General features: G+C 37.7%; 10 protein-coding genes across 10 annotated transcripts; 4 read left to right on the top strand and 6 right to left on the bottom strand.

Moving 5' to 3' along the window:
- Nucleotides 1-149: 149 nt before the first annotated feature.
- Nucleotides 150-1,010, bottom strand: B0P05DRAFT_546408 (trimeric LpxA-like protein). Its single transcript, XM_051578750.1, has 6 exons — nt 944-1,010; nt 821-889; nt 632-771; nt 475-589; nt 329-431; nt 150-277 (listed from the first exon to the last, which is right to left on the bottom strand). Exons 1-6 carry the CDS (start codon nt 989-991, stop codon nt 186-188), a joined length of 567 nt encoding a protein of 188 aa, XP_051433599.1. The 5' UTR covers nt 992-1,010; the 3' UTR covers nt 150-185.
- A 106-nt stretch (nt 1,011-1,116) lies between these two features.
- On the top strand, nt 1,117-2,325 carry B0P05DRAFT_472562 (kinase-like domain-containing protein; the record flags this gene model as incomplete). The annotated part of the gene is made up of 2 exons (XM_051574688.1): nt 1,117-1,722; nt 1,771-2,325. The coding sequence occupies 2 exons, from the start codon at nt 1,117-1,119 to the stop codon at nt 2,323-2,325; spliced, it is 1,161 nt and encodes a 386-aa protein (XP_051433598.1).
- An 8-nt stretch (nt 2,326-2,333) lies between these two features.
- B0P05DRAFT_572524 (uncharacterized protein) lies at nt 2,334-3,318 on the bottom strand (the record flags this gene model as incomplete). The annotated part of the gene is made up of 2 exons (XM_051581447.1): nt 2,334-2,713; nt 2,757-3,318. The coding sequence occupies 2 exons, from the start codon at nt 3,316-3,318 to the stop codon at nt 2,334-2,336; spliced, it is 942 nt and encodes a 313-aa protein (XP_051433597.1).
- Nucleotides 3,319-3,843: 525 nt separating this feature from the next.
- B0P05DRAFT_588209 (uncharacterized protein) lies at nt 3,844-4,149 on the bottom strand (the record flags this gene model as incomplete). The annotated part of the gene is made up of 1 exon (XM_051582645.1): nt 3,844-4,149. One exon carries the CDS (start codon nt 4,147-4,149, stop codon nt 3,844-3,846), a length of 306 nt encoding a protein of 101 aa, XP_051433596.1.
- Nucleotides 4,150-5,043: 894 nt separating this feature from the next.
- Nucleotides 5,044-5,667, bottom strand: B0P05DRAFT_472540 (uncharacterized protein; the record flags this gene model as incomplete). Its single annotated transcript, XM_051574686.1, has 1 exon — nt 5,044-5,667. A coding segment is annotated over one exon (624 nt), but the record flags the coding sequence as incomplete, so codon positions are not given.
- Nucleotides 5,668-5,805: 138 nt separating this feature from the next.
- Nucleotides 5,806-6,915, top strand: B0P05DRAFT_143904 (uncharacterized protein). Its single transcript, XM_051573062.1, has 3 exons — nt 5,806-6,070; nt 6,142-6,271; nt 6,332-6,915. The coding sequence occupies exons 1-3, from the start codon at nt 5,962-5,964 to the stop codon at nt 6,765-6,767; spliced, it is 675 nt and encodes a 224-aa protein (XP_051433594.1). The 5' UTR covers nt 5,806-5,961; the 3' UTR covers nt 6,768-6,915.
- An 836-nt stretch (nt 6,916-7,751) lies between these two features.
- Nucleotides 7,752-8,650, top strand: B0P05DRAFT_579904 (uncharacterized protein; the record flags this gene model as incomplete). Its single annotated transcript, XM_051581973.1, has 3 exons — nt 7,752-8,357; nt 8,381-8,413; nt 8,534-8,650. 3 exons carry the CDS (start codon nt 7,752-7,754, stop codon nt 8,648-8,650), a joined length of 756 nt encoding a protein of 251 aa, XP_051433593.1.
- Nucleotides 8,651-9,670: 1,020 nt separating this feature from the next.
- Nucleotides 9,671-11,161, bottom strand: B0P05DRAFT_143803 (uncharacterized protein). The gene has a single exon (XM_051573061.1). It carries the CDS (start codon nt 10,682-10,684, stop codon nt 10,085-10,087), a length of 600 nt encoding a protein of 199 aa, XP_051433592.1. The 5' UTR covers nt 10,685-11,161; the 3' UTR covers nt 9,671-10,084.
- A 4,970-nt stretch (nt 11,162-16,131) lies between these two features.
- Nucleotides 16,132-17,088, top strand: B0P05DRAFT_604471 (RTA1 like protein-domain-containing protein; the record flags this gene model as incomplete). Its single annotated transcript, XM_051583322.1, has 2 exons — nt 16,132-16,957; nt 17,016-17,088. 2 exons carry the CDS (start codon nt 16,132-16,134, stop codon nt 17,054-17,056), a joined length of 867 nt encoding a protein of 288 aa, XP_051433591.1. The 3' UTR covers nt 17,057-17,088.
- An 865-nt stretch (nt 17,089-17,953) lies between these two features.
- B0P05DRAFT_472547 (rhizopuspepsin 2 precursor) lies at nt 17,954-19,151 on the bottom strand (the record flags this gene model as incomplete). The annotated part of the gene is made up of 2 exons (XM_051574687.1): nt 17,954-18,792; nt 18,860-19,151. The coding sequence occupies 2 exons, from the start codon at nt 19,149-19,151 to the stop codon at nt 17,954-17,956; spliced, it is 1,131 nt and encodes a 376-aa protein (XP_051433590.1).
- Nucleotides 19,152-19,381: the final 230 nt, after the last annotated feature.

Here is a 19,381-nt window from a genome sequence, read left to right as displayed (position 1 = left end):
AGGTACAGCCAATGCCCTCGTACTATTTCCTTACTGTTTGGTAACTTGTAAGTGTCTGTTTGTTTGATATCAAGATCATAAAAATGTGGGGTAATAATTTCATATGACTAGATAAAATTGAAATGACTGACGAAAAAGAAAAAACTGACGAGGCATATAGTGATGTGATGGGTATTCTTTTATTACTAGTCTTTAGGCATAAATTTAGCATAATAATCTTTGGTTTTATTTTCGTACAGTTCTTGAGTACACTCGGGCAATTCATCTTGGTATTTGCCTAAAGAGAATGTTGAGCATAAAAGGGGGATTTTTCTCTACAGCTTCTTACCTGGAGATCCAGAATAAACACTAAATGAAGGTACCACTGTATTGGGTGGGATAATTGTATTATCTGTGATACAACAACAGTCTTTGATAATGGCGAACCGACCCTATACACATGAGATACATAATAAAATATTATCCACTACTTACAATGATACAATTCTTTCCGATAGTAACATGAGATCCAATCGTTGCTGCTTCTACTATGCTTCCTTCACCAATGGTGACATGATCCCCTATCTTCATTGGATAATAACTAAAGATCCTATACAATAGATTAGACCAGACTCTATTGATGTGATATTACCCTTTGTATGTCTTGTAGGGTGGTCTTATGATTGATTTTTGTGAAAGTAAGCAATATCTACCAACAGCTATAACAACAGCGTGTCCACCACCTGTACGTCTGAGATCACCACGAATCACACAATCTGTTTGAATGATGGTCTAAGTTGATTGAGTATACACTTGTCAAGCTGAACGCGTCTATGCTTACTTTTCCACCGAGAATAATATTCTGACTACCACAAATAACTGACTTTCGACTGACTTTATTACCAGTATCCTAAGAGAAACAAGGTTTAATATACTCGGATGCTTGTAACTAGTTTATGCTTACTGTTTCTATATATTCAGCACGGTTATAATGTATAATAGGTGCTTCCATAATGATTAAAGTTTGTTACAGGAACAAATAATTAAAAAAAAAAATTCGTTTTTTTTGCCCGAAGTATATTTATGGTAGTACAGCATGTCATTTAACACTCTCTTTTTTCTTGTTTGTTCTTTATCATGGCAAGTCTTAAGGGAGAGACATTTACTGTTGTTCCGCAAGAAATCAGTCGTCATTTCATTGAGCCAACCGAGATCAACCAAGCAAGACAAAACATCTGCTTAGATCACCAAATCTTGGAAGATGAAGACTATTATGATGAAGAAGACGAGAGCGATGATTCCTACCTAGAAACTGACTTTAGTCTTTGTGAACAACAGCCTAAATCAGTGGATTCAGACGAAGATGAAGATGACATCGTTCCTCAATCTGTCAAATGGTCTTTTGTACGCCGCTTATTTTCTAAACTCAGTTTTCATACTTCTTTGTCTCAACAGGTAGATTATACGTGCCAACCTTATTTGAGCAAGTATGGCACATTACTCAATAAGCGTGTGGGTGAAGGTGTGTCTGCTACAGTTCAATTGGTTCAGCAACAACAAGATACATTAGCAGTCAAAATATTCAGAAAGCGAAAGCGAAAAGAGCCTGTCAGTGGATACATGAAAGCATTAGCTAGTGAATTCTGCATTGCTTCTGCACTCCATCATGAAAATATAGTCAAAACATTAGATTTTGTTCGAATGGATGAAGATCATGAACGATTTGGTATTGTGATGGAATATGTACGTATATTTCATGTTAAATGTATTCTAATTTTTCTCTTTGACAAGTATCCTGAGGGTGACATGTATAACTTGATCAAGCAAGGAAGACTCCAAGATACCGAAATTTATTCTTATTTTAAACAAATGTTACAAGGGCTTGATTATCTGCATTCATTAGGTGTGGCTCATCGAGACTTGAAGCCTGAAAACTTACTTGTGCATCAAGGCCAACTCAAAATTTCAGATTTTGGTTCAGCAGATGTTTTTCGGGTCGCATGGCAAGACCATAGTCGTCTATCGGATGGTTTGTGTGGCACCACGCCTTACATGGCACCCGAAATCTTTTTAGATGAAGGTTACTGGGCTCCACCTGTGGATGTTTGGTCAGCCGGTGTGATTCTGTTCTGTATGAAATTTGATGGTGTTCCCTTTGGATGTGCTCAACTTACAGATGCTAATTACCCTATTTATTTACGAAAAAGACTCTTGCGACAATACGAGCCGTTCAACAAACTAGCGCATGAACCACGCACGTTGATCTATGCCATGCTTAATCCAGACAGTCAAACACGTATTTCAGTGCATGATTTGTTAACTTTGCCTTGGTTGGAATCCCTCTAATTTATTAATTATTCTTCTTCCATCTTTTGTCTTAACGATTGAGAATCATAACCATGAACACCTAAATCGTTACGTGTTTCTGATGGATCGTCTAATGTTTGTTCTAAATAAAAAGCCAAGAATCCCTCTTTTGTTAACCAGCCTTTGCTGTTCGCTCCAAAGCGAAGACCCATTTGACGCAAGAAAGCAGGTGGGGGTTGAATACCGTTTGTCTTTTGAATAAACTGCGTGAGTTCTTTAGCACTAAGTGCACCGTCTTTATCTTGATCAAATCTGTCAAAGATCTCTACCAAGACATCCTTTAATGCCCGTGATAATTGATTGTCAGTCAACAATTCTTCTTCACCCTTGTATCCCTTGACAATGCGCTCAATTTCTTCTTCAAGAACTATGATTCAGTAAGTACAAGGTTTGTCTTATGCATCGTTTACCATCAATCGGTTCAAATTCAGGATCAACAGCTCGTCCCATCTGCAACAAAATCATAGCTTCTTCCAACTTGTTTAGCACAAATAAAATAAATCCCAATATATAATAACATCCAGCATGTCCTGGAAACACATCCAAAATCCACATCATTTTGCTTGCCACTTGTACCAACGTATCCACATTGCCGTCTTGTTGGAATGTCTCGAGTCGTTTCTGTGCATTAGCATATTCTGTATCTGCTTGGTCCATTAAAGCGGTATCTTCTTCTGTATTGGCTGCTTTGTTCTTTTGAACATAATAGGCGCGCCAGTCAGTAGGTTCTTGACTGAATTTTTCAGCTAGTCCAGACTCGAGTGTCAGTCCTGTGGCTGTCGTGAAGATGGTATAAACTTGGAACAAGTCGCCAAAGTCGTTTACAGTCTTGGCTTTCCAGAGGTTATTGTTCATAAAGAGTTGGTAAAGTGACTTGCTACAAAGAGCAAGTTGAAAAAGGTCGTTGGGCTCTAGCACAAAAGCTAAACCTTCGAGAATAATGGCTGGAAAGCGTTCTATTTGGAAACCCATATTGTAAACAAAAGAGAAAAGAAGGTGTAAGCAAAAAAAAAAAAAAAAAAAAGAGTTCGAGATAGTGGCTTAGAGCCAATCAGAGAAAAATGACTAAAACTGATGAGCTGCATAAAATAGACTTGAGCAAAATCATTGTTTTCTTTGAATGAGCCATAAACGACCATCCAATACAGAAAAATAAAAGCACATCATCTATCAATCGAAGGTAGCATAGAGACAAAAAGAACAAATTGTACAAGGAAAGAGCGCTACAAAACAAAGTCGACATAGTTTAAATATGAACTTTCACACAGTTCTTGTCATACCATATTCTATAGAATGTAATTTTTTTGCTTTTGAAGCCAATCATTAAGATGTTTCAAACCAAAAGCTTTTTCATCGTTGACGATAATCATTTTCCTTAGGATTGAATACTGTCTGTAAGTCAAGTGCTGAAAATTCCTTAATATGCGCAGTAAAGTACAATAATCATTGATAATTTGTTTGGAGTAAACATTAGCGTGGGCAGAGAGTTTTTCTTATTCATGTGTTGATCTTATTGGTTTCCTTTTCAAATATATCCCAATTAGGATCATTGTTCAGTCTCTTAGCCCAAGTTTGAGCGGTACATTCAGCAATACCAGCACGTCTATCTGCCACAGCTGCACTCAAAAGCTTTATTTCTCTGAAGTATGCAAATGTCTTTTGATCGTCAATATAGATATTGTATTTTTTGGTTGATCTTTCCCGACGTATTTTTTCCTCCAAGTCGTGCATAACAATGTCGAGATTCTCATTGCTAGGAACTAAATTGTAAGGACCCGATGATTTGTGTCTACTTAATGCCATTCAGCTCTCAGTGTTGAAAGGGACATATTCTTTACCAATATCCATTGCTCCATTTCCGTCTTCATCGTAGACGGTGCCTTGGCCATTTTCGTCATTTTATTTAAATTAAAGGACAGTGCAAGGCGAAAAATAAAACCTCAATCATTGGTTCTTGATTTGTCAATGGGCGTTATCTTTTTTTTCCAAATGATGGTTTTTTTCCCATCCGCTGAATTGAGTAGAAATAATTGTGTCTGTGGACTCTTAGGTGGACTCTTAGGTGGACTCAGCGCGTTCTTTTCTTTTTTTCTTAAAAAAGGTTATACAGTCGACGAAAAAAGGTTGACCCAATAAAGAAAATAATTGGTCAGTTTGAAATGAATCAGCCAATGAAAATGGGTCATAATTTTGAAAATGGATCCTTGTTTTGAAAATGGATCACCAATAAAGAAATGTAATGTATGCTTTTTATTTCGTTTCTTATAATCCTTTTTCGCAATTCAAACATCTCTGCCAGAACGTCATGGAATGCTTTATCCAATTCTCGCAATCTTCTCTGCTGATGTGAAGTGATGCGTTGCGAATACGATCAGAGATTTTTTCATTCTGCCTGACAGAAGAGGAATCGTTATTTACAACAGTCTTCGGCTTGGACCAAAGCTCTTCGATCGGGTTTAAAAAAAAGGAGAATAAGGTGGCAAAAAGAGAAGTTTATAGCCACGTTAACCAACCCAATCTTCAATAAGTGCAGCCTTGTAAATGGATGCATTGTCAAGAACTAGACAATTGTAGCTCATGTTAGCCGCATCCAGTGTTGTGAGGACATGCTCTACGTGTTCAAGGAAGTCACTGCTGGTCGTACCCTTCCTCTTGGGGGCCTGAGCTTTCTCACCAGTTCGAGTTCGTTCTCCACTTCTAGCAGTAAGTACAACTTCTTTTTTTGGATAATGTGATTAAACCACTTTTACAAATAGCACCCAAGATGCTGACATATGCTCCCTTCGTTTGAACATCAATTTGGCAAGGTGCTCCAGCCTTAGGCCGTCCATATGAGCGATGCATGCTCCTGTTAAAGCCAGCTTCATCCAAGAACACATATTCATTCATAAAGTCTATGTTCTGGGTAACCAAGTATGCTACCGCATCTCGTCTTTTGGCAACAGTTTCATCCGTGTTTCTGCCATAATATCTAGGAATGATACGCTTGTAGGTTAGGCGACACTTCTTCTTCATGTGATTCTCCACTGATCTGGGGGTGATCTGTATATCTCTGGATTCTTTTGACAGGTGGTCTGCAATAGCTTCGACTGTCAATGTTGGCTCATTAGCCAGCAGCTCAAAGATAAATACAATATGTTCGTCTTTGAGTATTGCTGATCGTCCCTCTCCTACTTTGATTGCGATAGAATCAGGGAATCCTTTTTCAGCTATTTCGCTTGTCATTTGATTCCACTGCTTGAGTTTACGAGCAGCTGTTGACTTGGAGAGCCCTACCTTTCTACTCACTTCACTGATAGACATATTCTCAAACTCTTGCAACAAATTGATCAAATTGACTACCTTTGCTTCGTTCTTGGTAATGTATGATCCCCTTCCCTTATTCACTACATCAAGGGAGGGCTCTTTGGAGTGCGGTTTGGTCTTCCTCTTAGCTTATTTTTGTGCTGCATTTACTGCTGCAGTCTCTTCCCAGTCCATATATGATTGTATCAACACAGGTACTGTCTCACTGTCAAAATTGTATTCGTCATTCATGTTAAGCAACATGAAAAAGAAGAGAGAATTTGACCAATCCTCATTACATTTCTGTATTGGTGACCCATTTTCAAGACAATGATCCATTTTTTTTTATTGGGCCAACCTTTTTTCGTCGAATGTACACAAATACCAATACTTTTAACAATGCCAACAGAAGAATTAGAAAACAACAAACAATTGGAAGGTATGCATGTTTAGCTAACAAAAACTAAAACCTTTACAATGTACTAACTAAATTGTACAAACCCCATTTAGATATTGAGCTGTATGTTTTTCTTGGAGGGAATACAATCAAGGGAAAAACAGCCAATGAAATTATGGAAATCATGGAAAAGTGCTCATTCGTAAAGCCTATTAGTGTCATGAAAAGTCAAAGAGTAGCTGGGTAAGTGCTGTCTCAATATTTGTAGTGTAAAATAATATTCACTTATAATTTTTATTTTAGCTTTTGTATTCCAAAATTCAAAAACAAACAAGATGCAGCTACCTTCTTTCACTATTATAGCAAACAAAAATATCCTTTATGCCGATCCTTGTACCCCTTGTTCGTGAGGCCGGCTAAATTTAAATGCCGACCTGTTGTGCAGTACAGTACACTATTTCCCGAAACTATTGACACACTTTTTTCTTGCGATTTAGCACACTTAATTTTAGGTTCAGCACAAATAAAAAAATATTTTGGCACGTCTCTACTTCAAGTTTTGGCACATTTTTTTTTAGAAAAAGTAGAAATGAATATCCAAGTATACTATGAAAATGGAAGAGTCGATGTTGTTGATAAGTTTGGAAATGAGCCTATTGAAATGGAGGTCGATGAAGAACAATATCCTTTGGACAACGTTACCAACTTTGATCAATACTTAGATATAAAGCCCCCCTGAGCGCGAAGCAGTAAAGCGAGAGGAACAAAAAAAGAAAATCCAGGCAACAGAAACTTCTGGCAAAGGATCGTATGTTAAGCACAGTAGCGATACCAAGGAGCGTTTCTTCTACTTAGTCTATGAAAAAGGCTTGACACCTGGTAAAGCAGCCACGCAGCTTAATATCGCTCGACGTACTGCTTACAACTGGTTTGAGAAAGATCAGAAGGAGCAGAGTGATGGAAAAGAGAAAATCAAAGCTAAGACAGGTCGGCCAAGCAATTTCAACGAAGAGCACCAGCGATTCTTAGAGAAATATGGATTTCCCTCCAGCAACCTTAGATCAGACTATGGAGAGTCTGATAAATGAATTTAAAGATTTGAAAGTCTCTAAGACTTCAATCCATAGGTTCATGGCTGAGAAATGTGCTTTGTCATTTAAGAAAGCCCATTTTCATTCAAAAGAAAGGAACTCATCCTCAAACCTTCTCAAGCGCTACGAATGGGTCCAGAGATGGATATCAACCATCGATTTATACAAGGTCAAGTACATGCTCTTTGAAAACAGGCACTACCAACAAAGACTTGTGAACCATGTCTTCAATCATGCACCAAATCTTGAAACTCTTTTTTTCGCTCATCGCAAAACATTCCATGTTAAATTCATCCGAATGTTCCTCAATGTCAGAAAAGATAAACTGTTAGTTTACGTTGTACCTGAAGACTCAGTAGCTCGGTTTCAAACTTTAACTGAATATGAAGGTCTCAGTAATATCACTATCTCTTTGAATGCAAATCTAAAGTTAGATGTCGCTGATGATGCCATTATTACACCAGAGCACATCAATAGGCACATACAAACGATAAAACGTGACATGAAACACTGATAAAGAGAAGATAAAATTTAAAACGGAGCTCTCACACCAACTACCTCTCTTCTGCAATCAACTATTTCAGACCAAGGATTATACATTATTATCAACGGAAAGCTTTGATGTAAATCTAATGGATAAAGAAAATAAATTGGATTTATCCCAAGCCAAGCAACTGGTAAAGGAAGTGGGTCCTGCTTTTGTGGAGTCCGTTATAATATTACAAGAACACTGGTTTTTAGTAACTAGCTTTTCCGTATTTATCCACGATCCTAATCGTGTGGACGATTGCGCGGACAAATCAAGATTTCCCTACCAGAATAAGCCAGTGGCATTTGTTCAAAGAAAAACGAACTATGGAACGTCATCTTTTGAGCTTGTTTTTAGAATTGGCTACGTTGAAGTTTTGGCCAATAGCGGATTCATTGGTTCAACAAGTTCAAAAAAATTGATACCATTTGTCGGTTCAGCTCTACAGCAGTTGCCTGGCACAATTTCCACAAGTATTGAAACTTCAACGACCAAACAGATCTTCATTAACAAAGCACAACAAAGCTATGAAATTGGAAATCGAATCACCAACCAGTGCTACAAAGATACCTCAACTCTTCCATGGCAATTTTACAGCTCAAGATTTAGTGAAAATGACTTCAAACCACTCAACACATTGTACCTTGATACTAAACGCATTTGGCTTGATTCTGCTTCACTAGTCATCAGAACATATGTCTTGCAAAGCGTAGATATTGATAATATAAAAAGGCTTTATATTTGATCAAACAAACAGACAAACCTGTAAAACTGAAGCGCTCCTATCAGTTGATCAAACAACACCTGACAGCAATTAAATCCCACAAGCAGCTACAACGAATTCTTTGTGATAAAAGTAAAGAAGGAACTATCAGGATTAAGAAGGATCTAATTTGCATCTATAACGAAGTACTATCATCTGGGATTAAATCGGAAAATAAAAAGATTGCGGATATGGTTGTAAAGAAGTACCAATTTAAAAAAGTCGGTTTATTTGATTAATTGAAGAACGGCCACTGATGGTTTTTAAAAACCTTTTATGTCTCAAACACCTATTTATTACAAGATTCTACCTGCTTTAAAATATTCGTTAGTCTTTATGACTTCTTGAACATTACTTAACAATACAACCAAAGATTAAATATTTGAATCAAAAAAAAAAAATCGACCCAAATTGGCCGATTTTAACAATTCTTTTTATTAAGTAATGAATACCAATGTTGACGAAACGAAGGCTGAAAATGTGATACATGCTCTCTGAGCCACGCTTTATTTTCCTTTTTTGATAATAATATTTTTTTTTATTCCCTATATCTTCTAAGCTAAGCTATGTAAATGATAATGTAATACTAATAAATTTGTTGGTTAACCGAAAAAGCGGTACCAGGGCCGGGTATGTATCACATTTTCAGCCTTCGTTTCGTCAACATTGGTATTGGTTGTCGTACCTAAACGAATCCCAGTTGACTCCACTTCGGCTTCCAATGTGATACGTTTCTCCGGAGAAGAAAGAATTGAATTGCTGATTTTAGTGCTAGTTGCAGTTTGTAAGGACGGTTTGTAGTAAAAGTTTTCAAAGGTGTTTGAATTTAAACTCCAGTATTGCATGTTTCTTCACGTCTTGTATAGAGTGACCTAGTTCCACTGCCTTTGTACTTGCTGCTGCCCGCACAGAATGTGCTTAGTATTCTTTTGTGTCAATTCCCGCCAATTCCATGGCTGATTTTATTCAGTTTGCAACAGTAGTTGGTTTTACTGAAGTGGGTGCTTGTGTCTTGGAATCAATGTACGCTAGGAATAAGGTATGATCTTCAGGTAAGTTTTGTCTCATACTAACTGTCCTTGTAACGAATTTATCAGTCGTCTTGACCGGGCACAATTCTTCATTCTCAATGCTCCCCAATGTAATAGATTTTACTTGGCTTTCCTTTGGTGTTCTTGCATGAATACGAATATTTGAAGTCAATCCCTCTTGCTTGAAAGAAATATTACGATGTTGTAGTCGACCTATATCGGATCTTGGACGCTACATGGTTGCATAGTAATAAAATTGTTTTCAATTGCAGTTGATCAAGACTGAGATCGGCTGTTGGTGATAGATGTTTTTTAATGTAGTCTACTAGCATATGTACATCCCATGTTGTTGATTGTTGTTCCGTAGGGATTCGAACTTCCAAATTTCGTCTAGCTGCGAAAAATTCTTTGACTAATGGTTGTTCGGCGATTGGTGGTTTGTCACTATGGATTACGGAGAAAACTGAAGCGATTGATGATCTCAAAGTGTTCAAGTGTGTACTACTATAATCCTTGTAGGCTAATAAAAATTATACCACGGTTTGCTCATCGTATTTCAACGGTTCGTACAAAGGTTGTTGTTGTTGACACAATGAAATCCATAGTTTCCATCCATTATCGTATATTTTGTGAGTTGATTGTCTAGTTTTCGCGTTCAAAAAACTGAGCATTTTCTTTGTCACACCATTCTGTAACCTGTAGTTGTTGATATTTGTTGCATAAGTCCTGAATTTGAATTGCTAGATCCTGTAGAATTATTGATGTTGTTGTAATTGTTGTGGTGCTGATAATTCCTTGATTTGTGGTACTTGTACACACTTTTGCGTTATTGTTGACTGGGAGGTCTCGTGGTTGTGTGGTCTGCTGATGTTGTACTGTGAGAATTGTTGGAGAAGTTGTTGTTGTTGTAGAAGGTTGGGTTCCCACGTCCCCTTCCTCCAAAGTAGTTTTTTGGTCCTCCTCGGCCAAAATAACCACGTCCTCCTCCTCTATTGCTGTTCCAACTTGAGGAATTTGAATATCCTCCTCGACCTCGTCCATTGGAAGGGTTGATGGTAGCTGCTCGAAGCACTCGTTGATAGTTGGTTTCGTTGTACATGGCAATAAATTCGTCATCAAAAGCTTCTCGTTTGCTGCCCGAGTCTTTAGTTTCCAAGTGTTTAAGACTGGGGGGTAAGTTAAGTGCTCTAATGGCGTAGTCTTTAGCGTCTTCATCATGCTGCTTACCTTGGAACTAGGCATGAGTCGCAAGTCTTCTGGCACTTTCGATGGCTTCGTCCAAAAGTTGGTGTGCTTCTGCTGTTGAAATTTCTCCAGCTTTAATAATTGAGAGTTGTTCGAAGATTTCAGTTGCTGCTCTTCCGTGTAATCTACTGATTTCTGCTCCTTTGTAGTGAGCGTTAACGACTTGAGTCGTGTCCACAGTGTAATGTTTGAGTTTTGGGATGAAGGATTTATTAATCTCTTCAGCGATAGTCCACTCGTCGTGGTGGTATTTGGTAACGTCGCGCTTGTAGCGTGTGATGTTTTGATAATAGAGAGTTATAGGATAAGATAATGTAGAGACAAAGGTAGATACTTTGAGACTGTTTTATACTATAAATTATTCTAGCATATTTATACATGAAGAGATGTCGGAGTAAGTAGTAGTAGAGTTCATGCAAATGACTGAGTCTCTATTGTCATAGACTACTTTAAATTAATTAAACAATGTAAATTATGGATTTCGGCTATAAGTATTGATCTATTAAAAGATACATTGTCTTATTCAGTACAAGAGGTTCTTTTATGTCTATTTCTGATGTAAATTGATTATGATTGAAGACTTATTTAATGTCAGATTATCACAATAATATAATGGCCTTTGAATTCTTCGTGCTTATCCAAAATGTCAAGGGTACAGGCAACAAAATTAAAATCATGGCCAGTAACCGTACCAACCGTCTTTTTGGCCTTCGAATTGTTTGCTTTTCTTTTTTTGAAGGTGCTACTGGTCTTCTCACTTGAATATTAACAACGCCAAAAAGTGAAATAGCACCCAGAATCGTTGTTGTTTTAGCTCTTGTTGTTGGTTGAACAACTTCTGCACGAGTCCCTTTCTTTGAACAGGTTATCGTTCTTTTCAAGTTAATGTGAAATGCTGACTCGTCAACGAAAACACAATTACTTTCGAAGTCCAGATCAGTTTCAATCCATCGCTGGACCCATTCGTAGCGCTTGAGAAGGTTTGAGGGTGAGTTCCTTTCTTTTGAATGAAAATGGGCTTTCTTAAATGACAAAGCACATTTCTCAGCCATGAACCTATGGATTGAAGTCTTAGAGACTTTCAAATCTTTAAATTCATTTATCAGACTCTCCATAGTCTGATCTAAGGTTGCTGGAGGGAAATCCATATTTCTCTAAGAATCGCTGGTGCTCTTCGTTGAAATTGCTTGGCCGACCTGTCTTAGCTTTGATTTTCTCTTTTCCATCACTCTGCTCCTTCTGATCTTTCTCAAACCAGTTGTAAGCAGTACGTCGAGCGATATTAAGCTGCGTGGCTGCTTTACCAGGTGTCAAGCCTTTTTCATAGACTAAGTAGAAGAAACGCTCCTTGGTATCGCTACTGTGCTTAACATACGATCCTTTGCCAGAAGTTTCTGTTGCCTGGATTTTCTTTTTTTGTTCCTCTCGCTTTACTGCTTCGCGCTCAGGGGGGCTTTATATCTAAGTATTGATCAAAGTTGGTAACGTTGTCCAAAGGATATTGTTCTTCATCGACCTCCATTTCAATAGGCTCATTTCCAAACTTATCAACAACATCGACTCTTCCATTTTCATAGTATACTTGGATATTCATTTCTTTATATGTAATTTTTAAAAAAGGAGCCACTTTTTTTTTTTTTTTTTTTTTTTTTTTTTTTGAAAAACTACTAATGGTTACGATTTGTCTTTTTCTTTCAAGGTCGAAATAAATTTCTCTCAAGAATGTATTGAGGCCTTCGAACATAGAACAGTAAACATAAATTGCTGTGATATTCTTAGTTTTATTCGATAAATATGTATAAGTAAAATATATAAAATTAAGTATAAATATGTGAAAGTGATATTATTTGTTCTTTGATCTTTTTTTTTTATCGCTCGCTTTTCATAGTAGATTCCGAAACATCATTATTATATTCAAATGGAAGTACCAAACAGTGATATTTTAACAGCCTTACAACAGCAAATGGCTGCACAACAAGCAATGATTGAGCAAATCATGCAAAATCAAGAACTCCAAAATCAGCAACAACAACAACAACAACAACAAAACAAACAGGAACAAGACATGGAAGCAGAAGACCTACTTTTCAACACCCAACAACAAGTACATTCTTTTGAGACACGACCCCATTATGATTGGAATCCTTCTCAACTATTGAGATTGGAATGTAATTTATTTTCAGGTCCAGGAATGTCTGACAACCAACGTAAGTGATTGATTGAAAAATATCCTGCCATCCAACTCTCAACACTTTCAGTCGGTTGCGGGGATTGACAAATCTCCAAACCTAAAAGCCACCCAACAACTAAGATCATATGTTAGTGTAGCAGCTAGAACTCGAGTATCACTCATGCACCAAGGCATCGTTGAACCTGACAAAGATGCAGACTCACCTTTGCGAGAATTTCAGTCGAGAATTTATCGAGCAGCTATCCATAAGGATGCTTTCTTACTCGACATTACTCCAGTTAAGAAAGAATACACTGATCTCCAGTGTATGCAGGAAATCAGCGCTCAACACCCAAAGATCTACGCTTGCTCCATCTTGAGAGATGGTCCAACTCAGTACTTGGAATTGTATATCGAAAAAGATGATGATGACAATGACCTTATGGAACATGATGTTGTCTTTAAAAGGTCGAGATTGCGAATTTTCCCTTGCAAGGCAGCAGATGCCACACTCCAATTTGTTACTGTGAAATTATCCCAATTACCTTTACGTCCCAAAAGGATAGTTCTTGAGGGCGTGCAACAGAGTTTAGCTCCATTTGGAAAGGTAATTGATGTAGGAATCAATACAGAAACCACCACCGGATGGTTTATGGACGCAGGATATGCCGTCATTGGTATTCCTTCTGGTCCCTCAGAATCAACAGACAACCTCAAGTATCAGCCTTTGGAGCATAACATTCGTTGGTGCGAAAGCGAAAGCCAAATATTCCACGCAACCTGGAACAACATGCCCACTTGGTGCAGGTATTGCCACCAAACTAGACATACAAAATCTGAATGTGAGAAGTCGAAGGCTAGAATTATATGTTATGCGTGCCATCAATTAGGACACCGCTCGTTTGAATGTCCTAGGAAACAGTCTATGACACCCAGCAAGCGTTCAAAGAGAGAAAGATCAGTTCTTGGAAAGGCCACCCAACCAAGAAAAGAAGCATCCAAGCCTGAAGGGCAAAGCAGTATTGAAGTCAAAAGTAGCAACTTTGGCCAGACAGAGATCAATGTCGACAAAGATAATGATAACGATACTAGCGATAGTGATTACGATCCTTTAGAGAAAGAGAGCATGGAAGAAGATGAATCTGAAATAGAAAGTGGAGACGAGGATATAGACAGGATTGAAATTGAAGACCTCTATAAGTGTTGTGAACATATATGGATTCATATGCATAGATCAATAAACGATGATCGTGGTAAAAGACCAGATCACATCTATGGCAATTGCAATGGATCTATAGTTACTGACATTCACTCATTCTACTAGAAGTACTACATCGTCTTCATAGTCAGAGATTATGAACCTAGTGACTCTGTTATTATTAATGGCCCTCATAAAGTGACAGTTAGAGCTGACAAATACATTAGCATTGGCATTTGACAAATGTGTAATAGTTTATTCAAGTTCAGGTCAGATCATATACTATTGGCTGAGCTGACAACTTCCTCTAAAGGCATTTCTCTTTATTACTCCTGATCTAACAAATCAATCCGTAGTCAAGTAGCTAAACTAAAACAATATAGATATTTCGACATTTTACAGCAATTGAAAAAGATCATACTTCTTAGGGAAAATAAAAGCCTATACAAGTTCTAACGGACTTTCTATGTGTTCTTACCTTTTCTCTTATTCTATATCTATTCTCTCTTCATCTCATAGCACATAGCATTCAAAAGGCGTATGATAATGGATGGAACATTTGGGCAAGGTGGTGTCAATACAACAAGATAAATTGTGAAGAATATGATGTAACCAAGATATTTGAATTCTTTATGGCACAAAAAGCTTTTAGTCCACAACATTTGAATACAATAAGATCTTCAATTACTTCGGCCTTCAAGGCCATCTATCCTAAAAGACCGGCGATAGCAGATCAAGGTATCATCAGAGACTTTTTTTCTGTCAAGAAAAGAAAGACTGTTAAAGTTCCAGAGGACTTTCAACTACAGACATGGAACATGAATATCGTATTACAATATATACAGATTCAATGGAAAATACAGAGGAATCATCGTTAAAAATATTACAGCAGAAAACGGTGATGCTGGTATGTATTGCAACAACGGAAAGACCGCGATCGGATGTGGGAAGGCTCCAATTTAGGGATATACGATGGCAATATGACAACAATGAAACTGTTTCCGGTGCCTTTATACATTTCCGCCAACTGAAAGAAGCACAAGTTAAGAGATGCACTCTAGGCGTAATAAAAATAAAGGATCTATGTCCAGTAAGAACATTATGGATATTCAAGGAAAAGACAGAAGACTTAAGGAAGAACTTACAAGAAGACCATACGTTGTTTTTGGCATATATTGACAATCAAGACAAAGTCCGCTCTGTAAAACCAACGACGGTTGCAAATTGGGTAACAAAAATAATGAAAGACGCAGACATAGATACGACAAAATACAAGGCGCATTCGACTAGGGCTGCATCAAGTACAAAGGCAGTTGAAAATGGTCGGAGCGTTAAAGAAGTTAAGCAACAAACTCGATTTTTTTATCGGAAAACCTTACCACATTTGGAGTCGAAGTGGAGGCAACTTCAGAATTCTTACAATTGTGTGTGTATGTGTGGGGAGGGGGAGGGGGTTACGACAGTTTTACTTAGCAATTGCCTATGTCTGTATTTTGATTTTGACAAGACGTAAACAAGCGTACTGAAGTAATATATTCAAGCAAAAGTAACTACCTTGTGATATAGCGTATCATTGTTTACAAGAAAATCAAGAAAAGCATATATTCTCTTGATCACATGTATCATCTTCTTTTCAGTGTGGCCAAGCATTTGAAAGGCCAGTGACAATTAAAACTACCCCGCTCTTCGGCACGGTCTCCTCGCTGTGCCGAAACCAAACAAAAAGCTAAAAACAAAGCACTCATTGACAGGTTCTTATGAAATAATAAATACTTACCTTATCATCAATTTTTTATTATTATTAGCTTGAATGATCAATAAATCCAACAGTAAATGATGATTTTGTTCCAATGTGCCATGATGATTACTTTCCTACGTGAATACTAAATAAGGCAATGAAATTTCTGGGCAAAATATATAGCTACACGATCAAGCCGAGAAAAGTTTAGCAAATCATTTAAAGCTGATTAACAACAAAATAACAATCCGCTTCAAATTAATTTTTATATAAATACAGACAGTTTATATTTTAAAGCTATAGTTTCTCTTTCAATTACGTTTATTTTACAAACTTCAATGGCTGATACTACATCAAGCGCTATTCCGCACGAAATTAGCACATACGATCTCTTTCATTATATTCCCAATCTTCCTCTAGCTGTAGTGGGCACTGTAGTGTTTGGCTTGTTTTTCTTATACTTGACAGCCCGTGTGTACATGACTAAGAGCCCAAGGTTTTTATATATATTGCCAGGAACTGCAATTTGCGAATGCATTGGCTATGCCGTTCGAGTTCAATGTCACTCGAAAACAACAATACCGACATATGCTGTGATGACTCTGTTCCTTCTATTGCCTCCTAATGCTCTTGCTCTTGTCAATTACAAGTGTGCTGGTGAAATTATTCGATTGTCTAATGTAGAAGCTAAATTCTTCTTTCTTAAACCCAAGTTTGTTACATGGTTTTTCTTTTCAAGTGATGTGTTTGCATTTTTGATGCAAAGTACTGGTGGTGGTATGCAGTCTACAGGTGATCCTAGTCTTTCAAGCACAGGTTCTGCTATCACACTTATTGGCTTGGCTGTCCAGTTGCTGTTCTTTGCTTGTTTTGCATTCATTGCTTTCTATCTTCATCACAGCCACAAATACAACTACCACATTGATGGTCAAGTCAGTCCTAAAAAACACCTTTCTTATTGTTTGTATATCACTATTGTACTCTTATACATCCGTTCTATCTATCGTATTGCTGAATATGCTACTGGTTATGGTGGATCAATTGCTAGACTAGAATGGGCTTTCTATGTGTTTGACAGTCTTATAATTTTACTTTGTTTTATTTCCTATTCAGTTCTTTACATCGGTAACTATCTTCCTAAGCGGGGCTCAGAAGAACACAATGGTCCTGGAAGTTCTAAAAGATTGACAAGTTCTTCATCCAATGATGACACTATTACTAGCCACACGGAAAAGGGCGAGAACATTATGTTGTACAATTTAAATAAATAGACTTTTATGCTTTTGTTCAATGTCTCTCTTTCGTATCTCAAATGAGACGCTTCAATGGCCGCATTCATGCAAAATGCTCTTGTTAAAAAAAAGCATTTTCTAAAAGCTACATTGTATCACTCATTTTTCTTCTGAATATGTAAAGAACTGCTTTACTATAGCAACAGTAATCTTCTCCATTTAAAGAATCAGTCTTACCATTAACAGTGATGACAAGTTTTAATCCTTCGAGGTATTTAATATTGTATATGAGTCATCATATCTGCTTTGAAGCGGTTAATAACATGCCAATTTAGTATGGCTCACCTAGACTGAAGGATAGACACTAAATTTCAAGTAACGAAACGTTAACCAAGAGAAGTAAAAAAGGCTATAGTAAAACTATTAAAGAAAGCCTCACCATTTCCATCTCTCAAAAATGATGCAAAGGTTGTATTTAAATAAATAGAGATCTTATGCTGACATTGTTTTTCACAGTGCCGATATACTACATTGAGCAAAGTGAAAGAACAACGATATAAATCGTCCTAAAAGGCATTGCCTAATAAGAGAGAAGGAACATAAAATTGACTGAGTGAGAAGCGTTCTTGTTGGTTTTTTATTATTCAAGGCTGTAATTTTTTAGTTTTTACTTTTGATCAGGGTATCCCAATCTTTCTTCGAAATAAAAAGAAAGACAAAACATTAGTGCTTTATTCTCTTGTTTCTTTACTAAGATTTCAACAAGTCTATTGCTCCTCTCATGAAGGGGACCGTGCAATTGTACTCACATAAGGCAACTGTTTTCTTGATATTAATAAAACTAATATTTTATTGATATGTTGCATAACCATAAGGGTTTATAAATAAATAAAGATAAATTAAAGTACTCTAAGAAAAAAGAAGAGAATTAAATTTGAGCGATTTGGACTTGAGGAACTTGTTGGTTAAAGACAACATAGTTGTTCTTCAAGAAGGTGTCACCTAAAATAGCAAAGCTGAGACCACCCTTGGCAAAGGAGGCGAAACAGTAGCTACCATCATCTTCAAAGACCAAGTCAGAAGCAGGGATCTTGAAAGTGGCACCGTTAATAGTGAAGACAAGAGGAGAGAAGCTAGAGGTGTCACAGTCAATGAGGTAGGTACCATCGCTGTTTTCAGTAGCACCATAGGCAGCAGCAACCTTGTCAGCAATAGCGTCAGTCAAGAGCAAGAGAGTGGTACCGGTATCAAGGATACCAGAGAAGGAGCTGGCGACAGTTTTACCACCAGCAGAGAGACCACCAATAGTAATGCCCCAGTAACCTTGAGACTTGCTGACAGGGACAGTCTTCAAAGCACCGCTGAATTTAGAGGAATCGTAGCCACCAAAGACATACTCACCACCGCCACCATTGGAGGCCTTACCGAGGTAGACACCAAAGACAGGAGAAGAGATCAAACCTTGGCTGATCAAGTTGTCAACAGGAGTCTTGATACCGCTGACAGTAGTGATAGAATCGAAACCGAGACCCAAGAGACCATCGTTGGGACCGCTAGAGAAAGAGCTGGATTCCTTCTTGGCCAATTCGATTGTTTGACCAGCGATCTTGAGACCACCCAAGTTGACAGTGTCTGTTGCGAGAACACCACCAGCAGTAGAGCCATCGCCGTAAGAGATAGACCAAGCACGACCATCAGCCTTGTAGGTGCTAGATTTGGAGGAATCGTAACGGTTTTGACCAGTGCAAGAAGAACACAAGGTAGAAGCTATAAACAAACAAACAAACAAAAAAAAGACCGTTAAGCTTAGTTGATAAAAACAATGCCCACTTACCAACCCAAAGATCACTGGAACCAGTATCGAAATCCAACTTGAACTTTTGTTCAGGAGTACCAATACCAACAACACCATAGTATTCAACATCATTTCCGTAGTCAGTGACAGGAACAGTACCAGTACCATCTGTAGTGACATTGGAAGGAACACCGTGAAGAGGGTTAATAACATGCTTGAGGTACTTGGCCTTTGCTTTGGCGAGAGCAGCCTTAGCATTGGGCTTGTAGTTTTCGTTCTTGCTCAAAGGAATGGTAAGTTTTTTGCCAGAAGGAGCTGCTTCGGCTGCCATGGCCATCACAACGAGTGCGACACAAGAGGAGACAAGAGAAAACTTCATTTTTTGAGAAAAGGAAAGAACTATTGTTTGAATGAAGTAACAAATCCTTTGAGACGCTGTCTCTTTTTATATAAAAGTGTCAAACGAATCGATTTCTTTTTTCATCCAATACTTCTTTTTTTGGTAGATTTGACACAACAGTGTGTTGAGTGAAAGGAGTACCAAATAAAGTTGAATGATGG

Source organism: Gilbertella persicaria (genome assembly GCF_025201335.1).
Source record: "Gilbertella persicaria strain CBS 190.32 chromosome Unknown B0P05scaffold_26, whole genome shotgun sequence".
Taxonomy (NCBI): Eukaryota; Fungi; Mucoromycota; class Mucoromycetes; order Mucorales; family Choanephoraceae; genus Gilbertella; species Gilbertella persicaria.
The sequence above is the reverse complement of the archived record's forward strand: the minus strand, read 5'-3'. Positions and strand labels throughout refer to the sequence as shown.